This window comes from Ambystoma mexicanum, chromosome 10 (assembly GCF_040938575.1).
Source record: "Ambystoma mexicanum isolate Mex_15411 chromosome 10, UKY_AmexF1_1, whole genome shotgun sequence".
In the NCBI taxonomy this organism is placed as follows: Eukaryota; Metazoa; Chordata; class Amphibia; order Caudata; family Ambystomatidae; genus Ambystoma; species Ambystoma mexicanum.
In genome coordinates, this window is record NC_090932.1 from 1,532,455,748 (window position 1) to 1,532,471,325 (window position 15,578).

At 46.0% G+C, this 15,578-nt stretch overlaps 1 protein-coding gene across 1 annotated transcript in view; it reads right to left on the bottom strand.

Moving 5' to 3' along the window:
* The window catches only part of RAB35 (RAB35, member RAS oncogene family), a 202,052-nt gene extending 190,921 nt beyond the window's left edge, over window positions 1-11,131 (bottom strand). Inside the window, exon 1 of the mRNA XM_069619733.1 lies at window positions 10,845-11,131. Within this exon, the coding sequence (XP_069475834.1) occupies window positions 10,845-10,896 (52 nt within the window). The 5' untranslated portion in view covers window positions 10,897-11,131. The remainder of the gene's footprint in view (window positions 1-10,844) is intronic.
* Window positions 11,132-15,578: the final 4,447 nt, after the last annotated feature.

The following is a 15,578-nucleotide window of genomic DNA, read 5'->3' on the forward strand; positions in this document are numbered from 1 at the left end:
ACCATCAGCTTTTAGCTGTAGGCCCGCCAGGAGGAGCAGAGCTGCTTCACATCCCTCACCGCCGAGTTTAGAAATGGGCCGGGGTACTGAATGCCCCGGGCTTCCACACGTAGATATCCAGTGCCTGGTTTACAGACCCCCACACTCCTTCACCCCTCTGCTTAGGTTGGTAGAATACAGTGTCTCCTTTCCCTGCAGTGTCAGCAAGCTACCCAAAGTGTGCCTAGACCATGCTTGCAGGCCCCTGTAAAGACCACTCGTGCAGATATGCTTCTTCAGTTTATTGCACCACTAATCCTGGAGTACCGCCACCTGTCCGCTCATTGGCATCTCGCAGCTTGCAAATTAACTAGGAGGGGAGGAGCCTTCCCCCACACTCTGCGATGTGCCATTCTCCTCTGTTCTCTTCAGAGGGCTACTTGAATAACCTTGTGGGAGGGGGCCTGATCCAATGTTCTGTGTTGCCGTCCCTAGAGATGATCCGAGGTTTCGGGCGGGTCTTCCTCTGCACCCCTAGGCTTTAATGCTCTGATTGCTGCGCACAGTATCCTCCTCTTGCCTGCGGGGGGTAGAGGGTGTGTGGGCGGGAAAGAATGAGCTGATGCGCTCCACCCGCGGACCACATACTCCCAACTGGTGCCCGAGCGTAGTGGCCAACTCGTAGCCTCCACTGCACCCCGTTACTTTTGCGTGCTCCCCCTCCCTGGGGTGCCGACATGGGCTCCAGAATCCCAAAAACGCTTCTTTTGTATTGTGGGGGGCAGATGGCTGCTTCACTCCCCTCAGAGACATGCAGATTAAAAGATTACAGGGTCGGAGCCCGCTGTTCACGTCTCTAGTGCACGGAAGCCATGTGGTGTCCCAGAATATCATCTTTTGTGCATATTGCTTTCAGGTTTGGGAGCTGGTATAGGATCAACAAAACATTACCTCCATTTAGACAGATTATTTCCCTTTCCAAACGTGTGGGTGAACATGTCTCGGGAGGATAGCTCTGGGGCAATGCGCTCGTCTTGGAAGCAAGACGCAGAGCAACACAAGTTCGAACCCCGGTCCGCTCTTAGAAACTTCTGCGTATTAAGAATGTTATAAATAACCCATTACAATCATTATTTCCAGAGCTCTATTTCGTACCTTCCAGGGTAGGATATCTGTCCTGTCGTCCATCAGTGAATCTCCCATTTTTCCCACTCCCCAGACAACTCTCCTCCCTTCTGGGAACCTGATGTAGGGTTCCCTGGTGACCATGTAGGTCCCTGGACTTTTCTATTATTCATCACCACAGGTTTATACATATTATTTAACAACTCACCTGAATGTATACTTTCCTTTGTATTTTGAATCCATCCACCCAAGGAAGGGGCGTCTCATGTTTTCTCAGTGCTCACCCCTCTTAAACAATCCTCCTTCCACCTCATCATATTTTTGGACGGTTGTTCTTGCATTTTTGTAGTGTGTACAAATCATGCAAACACCACAAATCTAGACCCATTTGATCGCTATTGCGGCTATAGTACTATCTATCTTGTCACTATCAGCCACTGCATTAAGGCTCTTGAATTGTGCCCTACTATGCTCCGTTTTAACATTAAAGGGTACAGCATCATCATTCTCCTGTTTCCTAGTGTTAGGCCCAATATTTTCCTTAGGATACAGTTCTACAGCTGATTGAATCCCTGGAATTGTATGTTCTGCCAGTGGGGAAAGACAATCATCTTCTTTCATTGCTGAAACCTCCTTTTCATTTCCTTTAAAGGCCACCAGTGATAGTTTCCGAATAGCATGTCCTTGCATTGTTCTACTTTTTCGTTTTTTTTTTACCTCCCCTCCCCCTCTGAGGCGTTTACCTGAACTTGTGGCATAATATCGGCAGGGCTTTCATCGCCACAGCCTGTGGTACAGAATTGTTCAGTGTACAGTTTGTGGGGCCTATATTTTCGTCACTCATTGTCTCTGGCCTCTTTCTTTGCTCTATGTTGATACCCACCTTCACCCCGCACAAAATACGCAGAGGTACCATTTTTTTTCAGTAGATACCCACACACAAGATTCCTCTGCCATTTCTTCAGTAGATCCAGGCAGCGGATACTTTAACATGGTTAGTCTTGCACTGATATTTCCCAACATTATCTAAATGTACTCGCACCTCATCCCGTTTGTCATCATACAACGTCACAAATGAATTAAAAACCATGTTTAAGGCAGACAAGGTGAGGGATGTTAGACAAAGACAATCAACTTCTTTCAGGGTGCGATGAATGTTGCTGTTCTCCTCTTGGTCGCTATCTTGTTATCTCTGCATGGAATTTACTTCCTCTTATTTTCCAGAAAGTCAATAAGACCTGAAGGTGAGCCTCCCATCGACGGGTCACAAGTCTGATTCACTATCATGGCTCCCATCCCCTTTGTTGCTTCTCAGGACAGATTCCATATACTTAATAAGACTCGAATCATGAACCTCATTAATCTGAGTCATATCTAGCCATGGAGTTGTTTTTAGCCCAACCACCTTTTTTTACCACAGGAACAGAATTGAAGAAGTCCGATAGTCTTACCCGCAATCGGGCCCGTGAGTTTTACCCGCAATCGGGCCAGTGAGTCGAAGCGGCGAGGAAATACGGTTGCGGAAGTAACCCTGCACTTTCAAGGAGCCTTTTCCATGTTTTTGTATGGCCCCCAAACCAGGACATTCTTTAAGAACGGGTTTGGCCTTACTCAATGCACCTTTTGTGTCTGCTCCTTTTTGCTGAGATTCATGTTGTCCCTTAGACTCAGATATGTTCACCCGTTGGTATGTTCACCCGTTGGTATGCAATCTCTCAATCTGCCCCTCATGGGTTTGTTAGTTGCATCTATATTACATAGAACGTCCTGGTCCATGGTTGCCTCCCGAGGTGGTGCTGTTAGGTCCTGCAGCCCCACCGTCTAGCTACGTAATCCAGTACGTGCTACCATCATGATTAGAACGTGAAGGCAGTAGGGTAGTCCCTCTCCAAATAAACAATAAACCTAAATGCTTATTTGTTGTTCTAACTCGTCTTAACTGTGACTTCTTACGGCTAATCCTTCAATCAAATGTCTGGCGCGCAATTGAGTAGAATTTGTAATATTGAGAGTCGGAGTCCAGAATATATATACGATATAGGCAAGCTTTGAATCTTCTCTCCAAAAGCAAAGGTGTCAATAGTACAAAGTAACAGAGGGTCCAAGGCAAAGCCCTGCGGTCCCCTCCGTACTTCAATCGCGAGTGTCACGTTTAAGCTTGCAAATTGTACTCGGCGTGCATTTGAGAATCAGCTTTCAAAGCAAATATCCAACACTAGGTTAGGTAGAGTTTCAAATATTGTGCATATTGAAATGCAGGATAGATATACATATATATATATATATATATATATATATATATATATATATATATATATATATATATATATATATATATATATATATGGTATCAGCCAGCTTTTGATTATGGGCTCCGAAAACAAACTGCCAATGGTGCAAGTGTGATAGCACAAGTAACAGAGGCTCCAAGGCACACCCCCATGGTCACCTCCGCACTTCTATTGCTAGTGTCACGTTGGATTAGCAAACGTTACTCGGCACGTGAGACCAAAGCTAATCACTGTGAGACTTCTTACAGTATAGCTTCAGTGGCGTCTGCTCCCACAGACTACTGACCACTTAGCCGACCCACTTAGCCGCTCCACCTTTCAAAAATACATACTTGCCAGCATCTGATCCGTCCTATCCCAGATAGGCATTAGATTCACATTGATTCTGCCAGCTTTTAGCAACTGGTAAAAGCTGAACTCTATAGGAATTCATGTAAATTCCTTACACCATGTTCATATATGACAGGCGAAATTTGTGAATGCACTACGAAGCACATAGAATACTTTGAAATTCTTGTTTGCGGGAATTTCCATGCATTTGTGCTTTGTGGTGCAAGCAATCAAAATTGCATAGGATGACTTAACATGCAAGTGTTAGGGGGAGCAGCCCTTGTTTTGCAGTTAGAGAAGAAAAATACCATCTTCCAACCAAAGGGTAGACATGATGAAATGATATGGCATTTGTAACGTGCCTATATACAAGTGTTTCAAGGCGCTACGAGGCAAGGAAGGGGGGGAACAGAGGGAGGACAGAGACAACATTCTTACTAGGTAAAGTGACATTGAGATTGTGCAAGTGCAGGGGGGAGGGGAAAAATGCCAGTGGAAAGGGGAAGGGGCAGTGATGTATATGGGATGAAAATAATAACAAGAAGTGCGGCCAGCAGGTGCAAGGATAAGTGCAGACAGCAGGTGTCCAAAAGTGAGGAGACTGTAGGGTTACAGGTACAGGTCCAAGTGCAAGGGTTGCCAGGAGGAGGTGCAGGTGTGCAACTGGGCAGGCACGGACCTGGCCCCGAAATCAGAGGGTAGCCAGGTGACCAGTGCAGTATCACACAGGAAATCAGCAGGGGAGAGAAAGAGAAGGCAGAAGCAAAGAGGAAGGTCTTGAGGTGCTTCCGGAACAGACAGGGAGGCTGTTTCAGAGGGAGGCCCCAGCCGAAGAAAAAGATCTACTACCAACTCGTTGCTTGGAGAAGCGACTGACCCCGAGGGAGGTGGAGGTGGAGGTGTGAAGAGCTCAAGTAGGAAGGTATTTACGAAGAGGGAGTTGGAGGTATTGAGGACCCAGCCCCTAGAGGCCTTGTGGACGATGCAGAAGGTCTTGAACTTAATCCTTGCAGCCACTGGGAGCCAATGCAGAGCCGTCAGTGCTGGAGAGATACGATACATGGGCTTGAGGCCAAGGACAAGTGCCGCAGTCCTATTCTGGATGAGTTGCACAAGGCAGACAGTAGAGGCATGCAGATTTAGAAAGAGGTTGTTGCAGTAGTCCTGCCTAAAGAGAACCAGAGCTCTAGAGACAGTGAGCTGCTGGGGAAAGGAGAGGAAAGGAAGAATACCTCTGAGGAGGTGCAGCTGGTAGTGTGACTTCTTAGAGATGTGAGGAGAAAAGGACAGCGTGGAGTCGAAGATGAAGGTTCTTAGCCTCACAGGTGGGAGCAGGAAGAGGGCCAAGGGAGGCCCGCCAGAGAGTGACAGGAAAGGAGGGTGCAGGTGTGCCAATGACAAATCTCTGTCTTACTGACATTAAGGCAGAGATCATTGGCAGCACACCAATCCTGGATAGCAGACAGGCAAGAGGAGAAAAGGAGAAGAGGTGGCAGAGGGGAGCCTGAAAACGAGCTGTCATCTGCATAGCACTGCAAGTAGGAGCAGAGAGCGGCAATGCAGTGGGCGAGCGGTGCCAGGTATTGGTTGAACAGCCAGGGAGAGAGGATAGACCCCTGGGAATCACCACAGGCAGAGGGTGAGATAGAGGAAAGGAAGGAACCAAGTTGGACCTGGCAGGGTAGATCAGAGAGGAACGAGGTCAGTCAGGCCAGGGCCTGATCGGTGATACCCAGGTTATCACTGAGACGATTGAGCAGAACGGCATGGTTAACTGTGTCAAAGGCAGAAGAGAGATTGAGTAAGAGAAGGACAGAGGGGAGATTAGAATCAATGTTAGAGCAGGTCTTCACTGATGTTCAGGAGAGCAGTTTCTGTGCTTCTGGCTGCTCTGAAGCCACACTGATGGTCATGGAGACAACCAACAGATTCAGTGTGAAGATTAAGCAGGGAGATGGCCAGTTCTTCCCAGGAGTTTGCCCAGGAAAGGAATGATGGAGATCGGGCGAAAGTTAGCCGGGCAGGAGGGGTCATCTGAGGTTTCTTGAGAAGAGGATGCACAAGAGTGCTTCGGGGGGGGGGGAAGAGGGGCTGGGGATGGGCTCCAGTGACGAAGGAATGGTTGCAGAAGTCAGCCAGGACAGGAGCGAGGGTGTCAATGTTGTCCTTGATGGTTTTGGTAGAACAGGGAAGAACCTGTTTTTACGAGACTTTCATAGATCAGACTTGTCTAGAAACCTTGTCAGGGGAGAATAGAGGAAAGGAAGAGAGAGGGTAGGGAGAGGGCCACAGGGAGGCCGGAGGTAGAGGGGGGGGTAGAGGACGAGAGGGTGGACAGGATGTCCTGGGTTTTAGATATGAAATGAGAAGCCAGGGCTGTGCAGAAGGCCTGGGAAAGGACAGGAGAGGTAGTGACTGCAGCAGGATTGGCTAGCTCTTTGCAGATTTTAAAGAGTTAGGCCGAGTTGTTAGATGCTGTTAGGAAAAATTCCCATTTATGTATATTTTCCCTCCGGTTGTGTACCCCCCAACTTTTTGCTGCTGTTTAAGCACCATAGTCTGAACTGCCAGTGAAGCACAGCCTTCTGCTGCACTCCACTGGACCATTAAAGACAGTCAGTAATGGGAGACCGTTTCCCTTAGTCCTTTCCAATGTTGCAACTTTTCTGCAATGTTACAAGTGCACAATGTACCTTAAAGTATGCTTGGATCTTACTTTCGTAAGGCCCTAGAGTCCCTCAAAGGATATTTCAGGATAAGCGGAATTGTGCCTTGGACAGTGCTGGTCGCAACGTATGTTTTTTGTGTATTTTTAACCCTTTGCCAAGCAAAATCGGGTTTACCACAGTTGACACAGAAAGGTGGCCTGGCTCCAATATGGCCATGCCACGAGCTTCTTTGTCATGTCCTTTTGCCATCTTGCTCCTGTGCCTTCCCTAGGTCGAGCTGACCAAGGTCAGTCCTCATTTGGGCATGCATTTCCCCGAGAAACACCAAGCTTTCGTGGGCTTCTGCATGCCTTATGTGTGCGCTTCAAGGATGTGGGCTGGACCGTCTAGTTCCAATACACATCATGTGTACCAGAGACTGGTGAGCTGGGAATGACTGGAACCACCGTGGTTCGTGATTGTTCCACGTCTGGTGTGCCAGTATGTGAGCAGATCTCCAATTGGGTCCTCTTCGTTTTGGCACAATGGAGATTCTGGATAAGAGAAGGCCCCAAAAACCCACACCAGGTCGATCTCTTGAGTTCTCACTGAACCTAGGATAGGACCCAAGTATCCTGCAACTATGGAGCCGAGTCAAGGAACCGCTGGTGACCTGCTGGAAGGTTTGGCATCCTTGTATCGGATCGAACCAGAAAGTCTGTAAAGGCGCTTCAACCTATTTGAATAGTGGAACTAACCATTCATGGCACCTTTTTCTAAACCTGCAAGTAAGACTCTTCGGAAGTGTCCCTGTGCCAACTAGTGGGCTGACCAGCTTGCGCCAGACATTTGCTATGAAATCGCTGCCATTTCGAAGACACCCTTGGAACATCGCAAGCTTTTTGTTCATGGCACTCACACTGAATTTCGTACACCGGCATTCCCAGGTCTGGAATAAAAAGAGCACCCGAACAGGAGTACACGTGGTTACTGTGTCGCCCAGCCGTGGTGACGAACTTCACAAGTGCCACTTTGTGCCCTGAAGCCTGCTACAGTGAAACTGGCCTGATGCATCCACCAGGAGCGGAGAAATCACCACTGTCCTGTTTGGCCATCATCACTAATTTCACTGCTGAAAGCCACAGAGCCGCACAATTGCTGCATTTAAACCTGCACCGAAGTGGACTTGACTGCCGAAGTTTGGTCTGGAGTGTGCCAGGGGTCGGCGAGTACTTGCAACCCTTACCGGTGGCCCCTAGCGCATCCATCCATGTTTCCGCACAAGTGTCCCTTGAGGGCCACTCACCTTTCCACGGGTAGCCTTTGCTACCGACCCATTACCAACTCCTGGAACCTGTTCTGCCCTCTTGGGGAGCCCCTCCACGAATAGTGGGAACTTGTTCTTCATTGCTTTACCGACCTATCTGAGCTGCTACAACCCCTGCAAAAGACCCTGTTTTCATCCTTCTGCACTATCGCATGCACCAGCATTTGAAATTACATTGAGCGCTAGGATCCTCTCTTTGTAGGGACTGGACTGCCTTTCAGTTAGGGTATATTTTATGAAGAATTGCCTAATTAGTCACACTGCCCGTTTCCTTCCCTTTTAGGTTGTGGACCCATTCTGTGCTTTTAACCCTTTAGGCCACTTGGTATTATATTTATGTGTTATAGTAGGGTTGTGTTGGTTTGATGTATTGCTATCGATTGCTTTGTATTGAAGTTCAAAGGCCTTGAATAAATGTGTGAGTATATATATATATATATATATATATATATATATATATATATATATTACACACACACCTGTCTGGGAGCGATTTGTGGTGTCCTTTACTCTGTGTGCTCATTGAGGTCTTTCAGTCACCCTCACCTCTCGAGACCTAGTATTGACCGAAATCAATGCTACCATGATTGGTCTGGCTTGTCCAGTAGGTCACCCTGTCCCAAGAAACTAGGCTGGCCTTCTGAACCTCTGCCCACCAGGTCAGAGTTCAGAAATTCATCTTAACAGATGCTGCAGGCGTGGGTGTGGTATGGTATGTTGCCCTCAGTAAAATCTGCAGAGCTACTTTTGAATTATCAGGGTTGAAGCCAAGTTACACAGTTAAAGGTCTGTAGAGCAACAGATTAGGATGATGGTTTGCAGCTAAGTGGCACACCTATTTGCTCATTTTGTTATGTAAGCAACCAGCAACGAAATTGTGCGAACTCATTATAGATTTTTCTCATTAAGCACCCTAGTTTATCAATAAATTAGTTATTTGTATAGTATTAGTCTTCTTTCTGAACCTCCATTCCTTCAAAACATGTCAATATTCGTGCTGAAAATGGTAAAATCAGGCTGTGATTATTGGACGTCTTTGAGAGGACTGCATTGGGCTGACAATAAAACTGCAAGCTAATGACTTAAAACTACATCATTATACCAGGCTTTTTAAAATGTTCGAGTGTGCCCTTGTCCCAAACCCCTAAGCTCAGAAAAAAGGGACTTACACAGAGAATAAGAGTATGTGAACATGTTATTAGATCGGGGGTTAGTGGGGATCTGGGGGAGACTAATGGAAATAACACAAATAGGCCCAAAGAGAAAGATAGTATAACTGGGGGGAGGAGGGGTGGTAACCGGCGAAAAAGTTAAGCCATTCTCAGATTTTGGAATGTTCAATTGTTATAGGGAACTGTAATGGTGTTAGGAGTAATCACCCTATTCCCAACATGCAAGTGTTTATAATTGGACTCACATTTTTAAGAAACAACAGAATATGTTTGAATAAATCATAACACCTGTTATAAACCCCTTAATTCTGGGCACATGTATTTATTTACATGCGAGTATCAATGAAAATCAAACATAATATTTAAACAAGAAAAGATCATTGTCATTGTGTGTAATCAAGGAAAGTAGACAATGTTTAGAACCAAGTGTACCCACATCTAAGACAAAACAGGTTCTAGAGTAAGTAATGGAAAAAACAATGTTACATTTGCTAGGAGGATGTTTCCTTCATAGAGATGTCGCTGAGAAGCAGTTGGTTCTTAATGGTTGAACCGAAGACAAAAAAGTGATCATAAGCAATTATGTTGATGCTATAGTCTTCTAACAGAACTGGACTGGTCTGTAGTGCAACCAGTGTTATCACAGTAGATTATAACGCAATCATACCAAACAAAAATTATACCTAAAATTCAGTACATTTTGTTCTGTAAGTGCTATTTGGTAACTGTGTACAAGGCATTGTAGTTAGGTGAAAAAAAACACATCTCAAATGCTTCATTTCTTCAAGAGTACAGAGCCTAACTCTTTTGGTTTGGTTAGTAAAGCCAAGTTCTGTTATTTGTGGTGAAATCTTGCACATTAGTGGGATGATGGCCAATCCTTGAGAAAGATATACAGATAAAATGGGATAAATGGAGAACTGCGTGACTGGACGGGAAATAGGGTTAATTTTAAAGAACTTTGTCACGGAGACCCGGCAGGGCCCCAGCAAAAGAGCCATGTTTGGACCTCATTGGTCTGAGCCACAGCCCGCTCAAATCCCAGCCAAAATGATTGTTTGTATAAACATCTAAATTAGGTAAAGTCCAATTCCAAAAAAATACTGTTGACAATCACATGTAAATGTTCACAAAACAGATAACCCAGAATGTGAAATCCACACAGACGATCAACACTAGTATACAATACACTTGGCTGTCAAACAGGCTCAAGGTAATCATTCTAAATAAACCCCATAGAATTCCACGCAGACCAGCACCACTAGTATACAATATACTTCACTGTCAAACTTGCTCAAAGTAATCATTCTAAATAAACCCCATAGAAATGAACATATGACGAGTTCAACTACAGCAAAACAATCCGAGATTAGACGTCCATAAAACTGCCCACCGTTCAGAAAACTAAGGCAAGCCCTCTATGTTACAACCCAATACCCCACACGTACAACCTGAAGTGACCCGACATAACTGCACATGAACATACCGAGAAGTGACCGACGTGCAGCGAATTAACACAGAAAAAGGCTTAAGTACCAGTCATTGACAACTGCCAAAGGCGGTCCAGCCCACCAGTTGAGAGCCCGCAGCACGCCCATTGTCGCTGCCGGGCTTCCTTGCTCTGACAAGGGCCACAATAGGTCGCGACTGCCTTGGATCCTCAGTGTTCGTGCAGTGGGGTTCACTGAACAGCTTCCAACCCAATTTCGGCTGGAGCAGTTTCCTAGTAGCGCTCTGAAGCTCCGGGCCCCAGAATCTATTCTCGCTGCCAACCCCTCCTTTGCCATTCTTTCCGCTTCTCCCTCTGTACTTCCCTCCGGCCCAGCCTAATCGCCTCTTTCACCTCGCCCGTTGCTCACGTGAGGAATTCCCGGATTCCCCCCGGCTTGCAGCTTCCCTCCTCTCCCGTGTTTTCTCTACTCCCCTCTCTCTCTCTCTACGGTCCCTCAAACCCAGCAGCCACCCCACTCACCGCTGTCACCGATGATGAGCAGCTTGAAAAGGTGGTCGTAGTCCCGGGCCATGGTTGCAGCAATCGGGAGGGTGCGCTCAGGCCCGGTACCGTAGGCCTACTGCTCGGTTCGGGGCTTGGATCCGCTTCCCGAACAAACAGCCGGAACTGACAGCAGCAGCAACACCCTGCAGGCCACACTGCGCATGCGCAGGCGGCGCGCAACACCTCGCTCCGGTTAAGCGTCAATGCCTGACCCAAAGCGATACCCTACAGAGCGGGGTCTTAGTAGACAAGGAAGACAGACTCAAGCATCGAGTTCTGGCTAGTACAAAAACATAGTTGCTACTGGAATTTTAGCTGGACCTACGGGCAGTATTAAAAAGAATACATGTCAAGTGTACCTTTCCATATATTATTATGGATAGCAAATCGTTTAGAAATTGTTAAATCGACTCTGAGGTGTGTATGACATTTAGATCATATTATAACATTATACAAATGTGGAGTTTATTCAGAAAGGGGTTCTTCTTCTGCAAGGGTTTCTTTTCCTCTGTGCAAACCAAGCAACCATTCTAAAATGGGTCAGGCGTTTTGAAGGAACAGAGACCTGGCTGTTCTATGTCAATCCTCTTTTTATTCCAATACTTATTCGTTTAGTTACTGTTTCTGTGTACACATTCCCTCTCATAATGTTTTAAGAACTAGACCGCCTGTAGTATTACTTTCACAGAAGCGGTCTAGCAGTAGCCATATTAGGTGTAGTAAACTACTTACTGGGTAAAAACAGACATTTGCCACCTCCATAGCTATATGCGAGTCTTCCGACGGGTTGTTTTTATTTTTTTCAATTAATTCCCAACGCTGCGCATGCGTAAATGAAACGAACGCGCTTGGCTTGATTTCGCCGCCTTGTCAATGAGTGCGAGCGGGACTCTGAGAGCGATAGACTTACGTCAGAGACGCTTCCTCCCACGCCCAATCATATGATTCAGTGATCCAGAAGCCCTGCTAAGAGTAGGTTCCTTCCGCGAATACGAATGAAAATGGGAAACAGCAAAGCACTGCTCATTCACCTGCTGCTTCCAGTGGCAATTAAACGGTGTCAACGAAAGGAAACTGGAGCCCTCCATCTGAGTCACCAAATGTCAAGCAGATTGTGTTAACGTTTTGCCAAGAATTGGGAACACTCACGTTGATGATTTTAAGAGAGAGAAAGTGGCAGAATTTAGTTTTCTGATTCGCTTACTTTGGTGTAAGAGATGGTGTTTGTTTGTTTATTTGGTATAGCACAGAACCAAACCCAAAGGGTAGCTGGGCGCAAACAATACAAGGATGCTTGAGAACTTGATTACAAGAAAATGCAGTTATGCAGTTCAAATTAGAAGCAAGGTTCATGTACAAGTAAGTACGAAGATACAGTTAAAGCTAGTTGACCAGAAACCAGTTAATCTAGTTACAATCATCAAGGGTCTCTGGAGCAGGTGGGCGGTGGGGAAGTCGAGCTATGTGTCATTGGATCGTATCCAAGTGAGGACTTTCCGCCTGAAGCTAAGGTAAGGTTGGTCCATTCTGAGATCTAGAGGGAGTCTGTTCCAAGTTTGAGCAGCTATGACCGGAAAACTGGAGCCGCCAGCGCTGTACTCTTTTTGTATCTGGGCACCACTAATGTATAGGCATTGGTCATTCTTGTGGGACGGTTAGAGATTCTCTTGTTGCCTCTGTTTACCAAGTATGGGGGAGCTATGTTGTTAAGACATTTAGAGATGAGAGAAAGGGTTTTGAGGACAATCCTGTCTTTCATTTTTAGCCAATGGATATTTTTTCTGGAGGTGGAGATATGAGCGCTATTAGGAATATTTAGAGCTGCTCTAATGGCGTTGTTTTGAAGAGTTTGGATTTTATCAAGAATGTCATGTTAGATCCTGCATATAGAGCATTACAGTAATCCAGCTTGGGATATGATGAGTGCGTTAGCTAGTGTAATGCAGCTAGTCTCAGTTAGGAATGGTCTACATTCTCGGATCAATTTGCAAGTATATGCAGTAGAAGATGCTAAGGAATTAGTTTGTTGAAGGTGAGCGCTGAGTCGAGATAGACCCCGAGGGTTTTGAATGCAGGCATCCCTTTGATGACATTATTGTCAATGTTGAATGAGGCATAGTTCTGGTCAAGTTTTTTTGATAGCCAACTCTGAGCCGAGGATCAGTAACTCCGTTTTGTCGTCATTCAGGCAGAGGCCGTGAGATGCCATCCATGCCTGAATGAGGAGATATATCTTGTTTACTAAGGCCGTGTCTTCCAAGAAGTTGCCCGAAAGGGGGTTGAGGATCTGAGTGTCATCTGCGTAGTTAGTGTAGATGACACCCAGTCTGTCCAACTTGGCAAAGGTTTAGTAAAGATGTTTTACATCGTAGGAGATACACATGATCCTTGAGGGACACCGCATGAAACATGTGTGGGATCAGCGGCTGCTAAGGCGGAGAAGACTCCCATTGTCCGGTTTGCAAGGAAGGATTGTACCCAGGTTATGGCATCACTTGAAAAATGAGCGGCGGAGCTGAGGCGATTGCATAAGACTGCATGATCTACCAAGTCGAAGGCCACAGATAGGTCAAGGAGGAGTAGCATAACTGATTTGCCTTTGTCCTTCAACTCGTCAATTTTGGTCTTAAGGTCAATCAGGGCCGTTTCAGTACCATGAAGGGGCCGGAAGCCGGATTGACGTGAGCCTAATAAGTTGTTGGTTTCTAAGTAGTCCTGAATTTGCAGGTAAGCTACTCTGTCAATGATTTTAAGCAGAAATGGGACGGTGGTGATGGGTCTGTAGTTTGTCGGTATTGCATGGTCAAGTGTTTGTTTTTTTAGCAAGAGAAGCACCCAAGATTGTTTTAGGTTATTAGGCACTAGGTTGGACTTAAAGGATGCATTGATGAGTTTAGAGATGAAGGGGGCTAGGTCTCTAGCTGCATCTTTTATAATTTGGGCAGGGCAATTATCTCCTTTACAGTTAGATGGCTTTAGGGATAGTATGATTTTTCCTGTCTCTAATATAGTTATTTGTTTGAAGCTAAAGGGGTGAGGGGTGTTAGGCTGTTTTAGAGGAAGCTGTGACTGAGATGTAGGCTCCGTTGGCAGGAGCAGGGAAGCTTTTTTATTGGCAATTATGGTTTGGAGCAAGCTAATTTTACCCACCAGGGCATTTTGTATATTAGTGCACCAGAGTTTATTTTTAGGAATGTCATCAGTCGGGGGTATGGGTGATTCCATTTCACGGAGGATGGAAAATAGTTCCTTGGTATCTGGTTTAGCCTTAGATATTCTATCATTAAAAGTATTCCTTTTAGTGCTTATGATTTCCTTTTTGTACTGTTTGGCGAGAGTGGCTAATTTAATTTTGTTCTCCTCAGTAGGTGAGTGTCGCCAAATAGACTGCAACTTTCTTTTTTGAGTTCTGAGGTCTTTGAACTGTGGTGTGAACCAGTTGTTCAGGTGACAAAGATGTTTGCTTTTACGAATTTTGGTAGGGGCAATCAAGTCAAATGCCTTAATCATCGTACTGTTATAGGCTTCCACAAGAGATGTAGGGTCTGTAATATTGTCTAGGTTGTCGAGAGTGGGGAGGAGGTGGGGTAGAAGTTGTTCTGCTGTGATATCTTTTTTACTTCTGGTGGGGAGTGGCAGGGCCATAAGTATTGGTTTGGGTCGGATAAGGTCAAGTAGGGCAGTGAATACAATTAAGTGGTGGTCAGTCCAAGATTGCGGCATTATGTTGGTAATGCTAATGTTGCAATTCCGGTTGGCAGCCCAGTCTAGGGTTCTACCTTTGGCGTGAGTAGGGGAGGAGACTTTTTGGCCCTCATTACAACCCAGGCGTTAAGGGGTTAACGGCGCCATAAAAGGTGGCGGCGCCTTTAAACCCTTAACGCCTGATTACGAGGTCCCTTTGCGGGTGGCACTTTAACGCCTGCTTTTAGCAGGCGTAAAAAACCAACCCGCAAAGGGACTTTGGTGCTAAGTACGGTGCCGCAATTTGCGGCACCGTACTTGGCGCCTTCCCCATTCCCATTGAGCCCTATGGGGCAAAAATGGGAATGGGGAAGGGCCATGGCAGCATGGGGAATTACCGCCTCGCCCACCTCGGAATGGGGCGGTAATTCCCCATTCCGCCATGGCGGAGTCAGTAAATTACCGGCATGGACCATGGTGCTATTAGCACCATGGTCCAATACCTGGGTCATAATGAGGGCCTTTGTGTCAGGACATAATCATTCAGTAGTCAAGCAACAGATATGGCATGTTTGTCATTACAGTCATTAAAGCCCAGGTTAAAGTCTCCCAGTAGTAGAATTTGAGCGTGGTCTTTAGTGTTATTAGTTAGGATACTAGTTAGGTCGTCTTCAAAGGATCCTAGTGGTCCAGGTGGTCTGTAGATGATATACATGGTAAGGGTACGGTTGCAAGAAAGGTGAAGTTTAGCAGTAAGGAGTTCACATGATTGGAATAGCAAGGTAGTAGCTAATCTGATGGGTAAGGTGGATTTGTGAATGATGGCTAGGCCGCCTCCTCTGGTATTAGGTCTGTCGATTCTTAGTAGTTGGTAGCCATCAGGTATTGCTAGCATGATGGCAGGGCCAGCCGCCTCATGAAGCCAAGTTTTGGTTATTCATTGGTTAAGGTGTCAGAGATCTCTGTAGCGTGGGCTACCATGGATCTAGCATTGACGAGTGACCCAGTTAGTGATAGGGTGCTAGT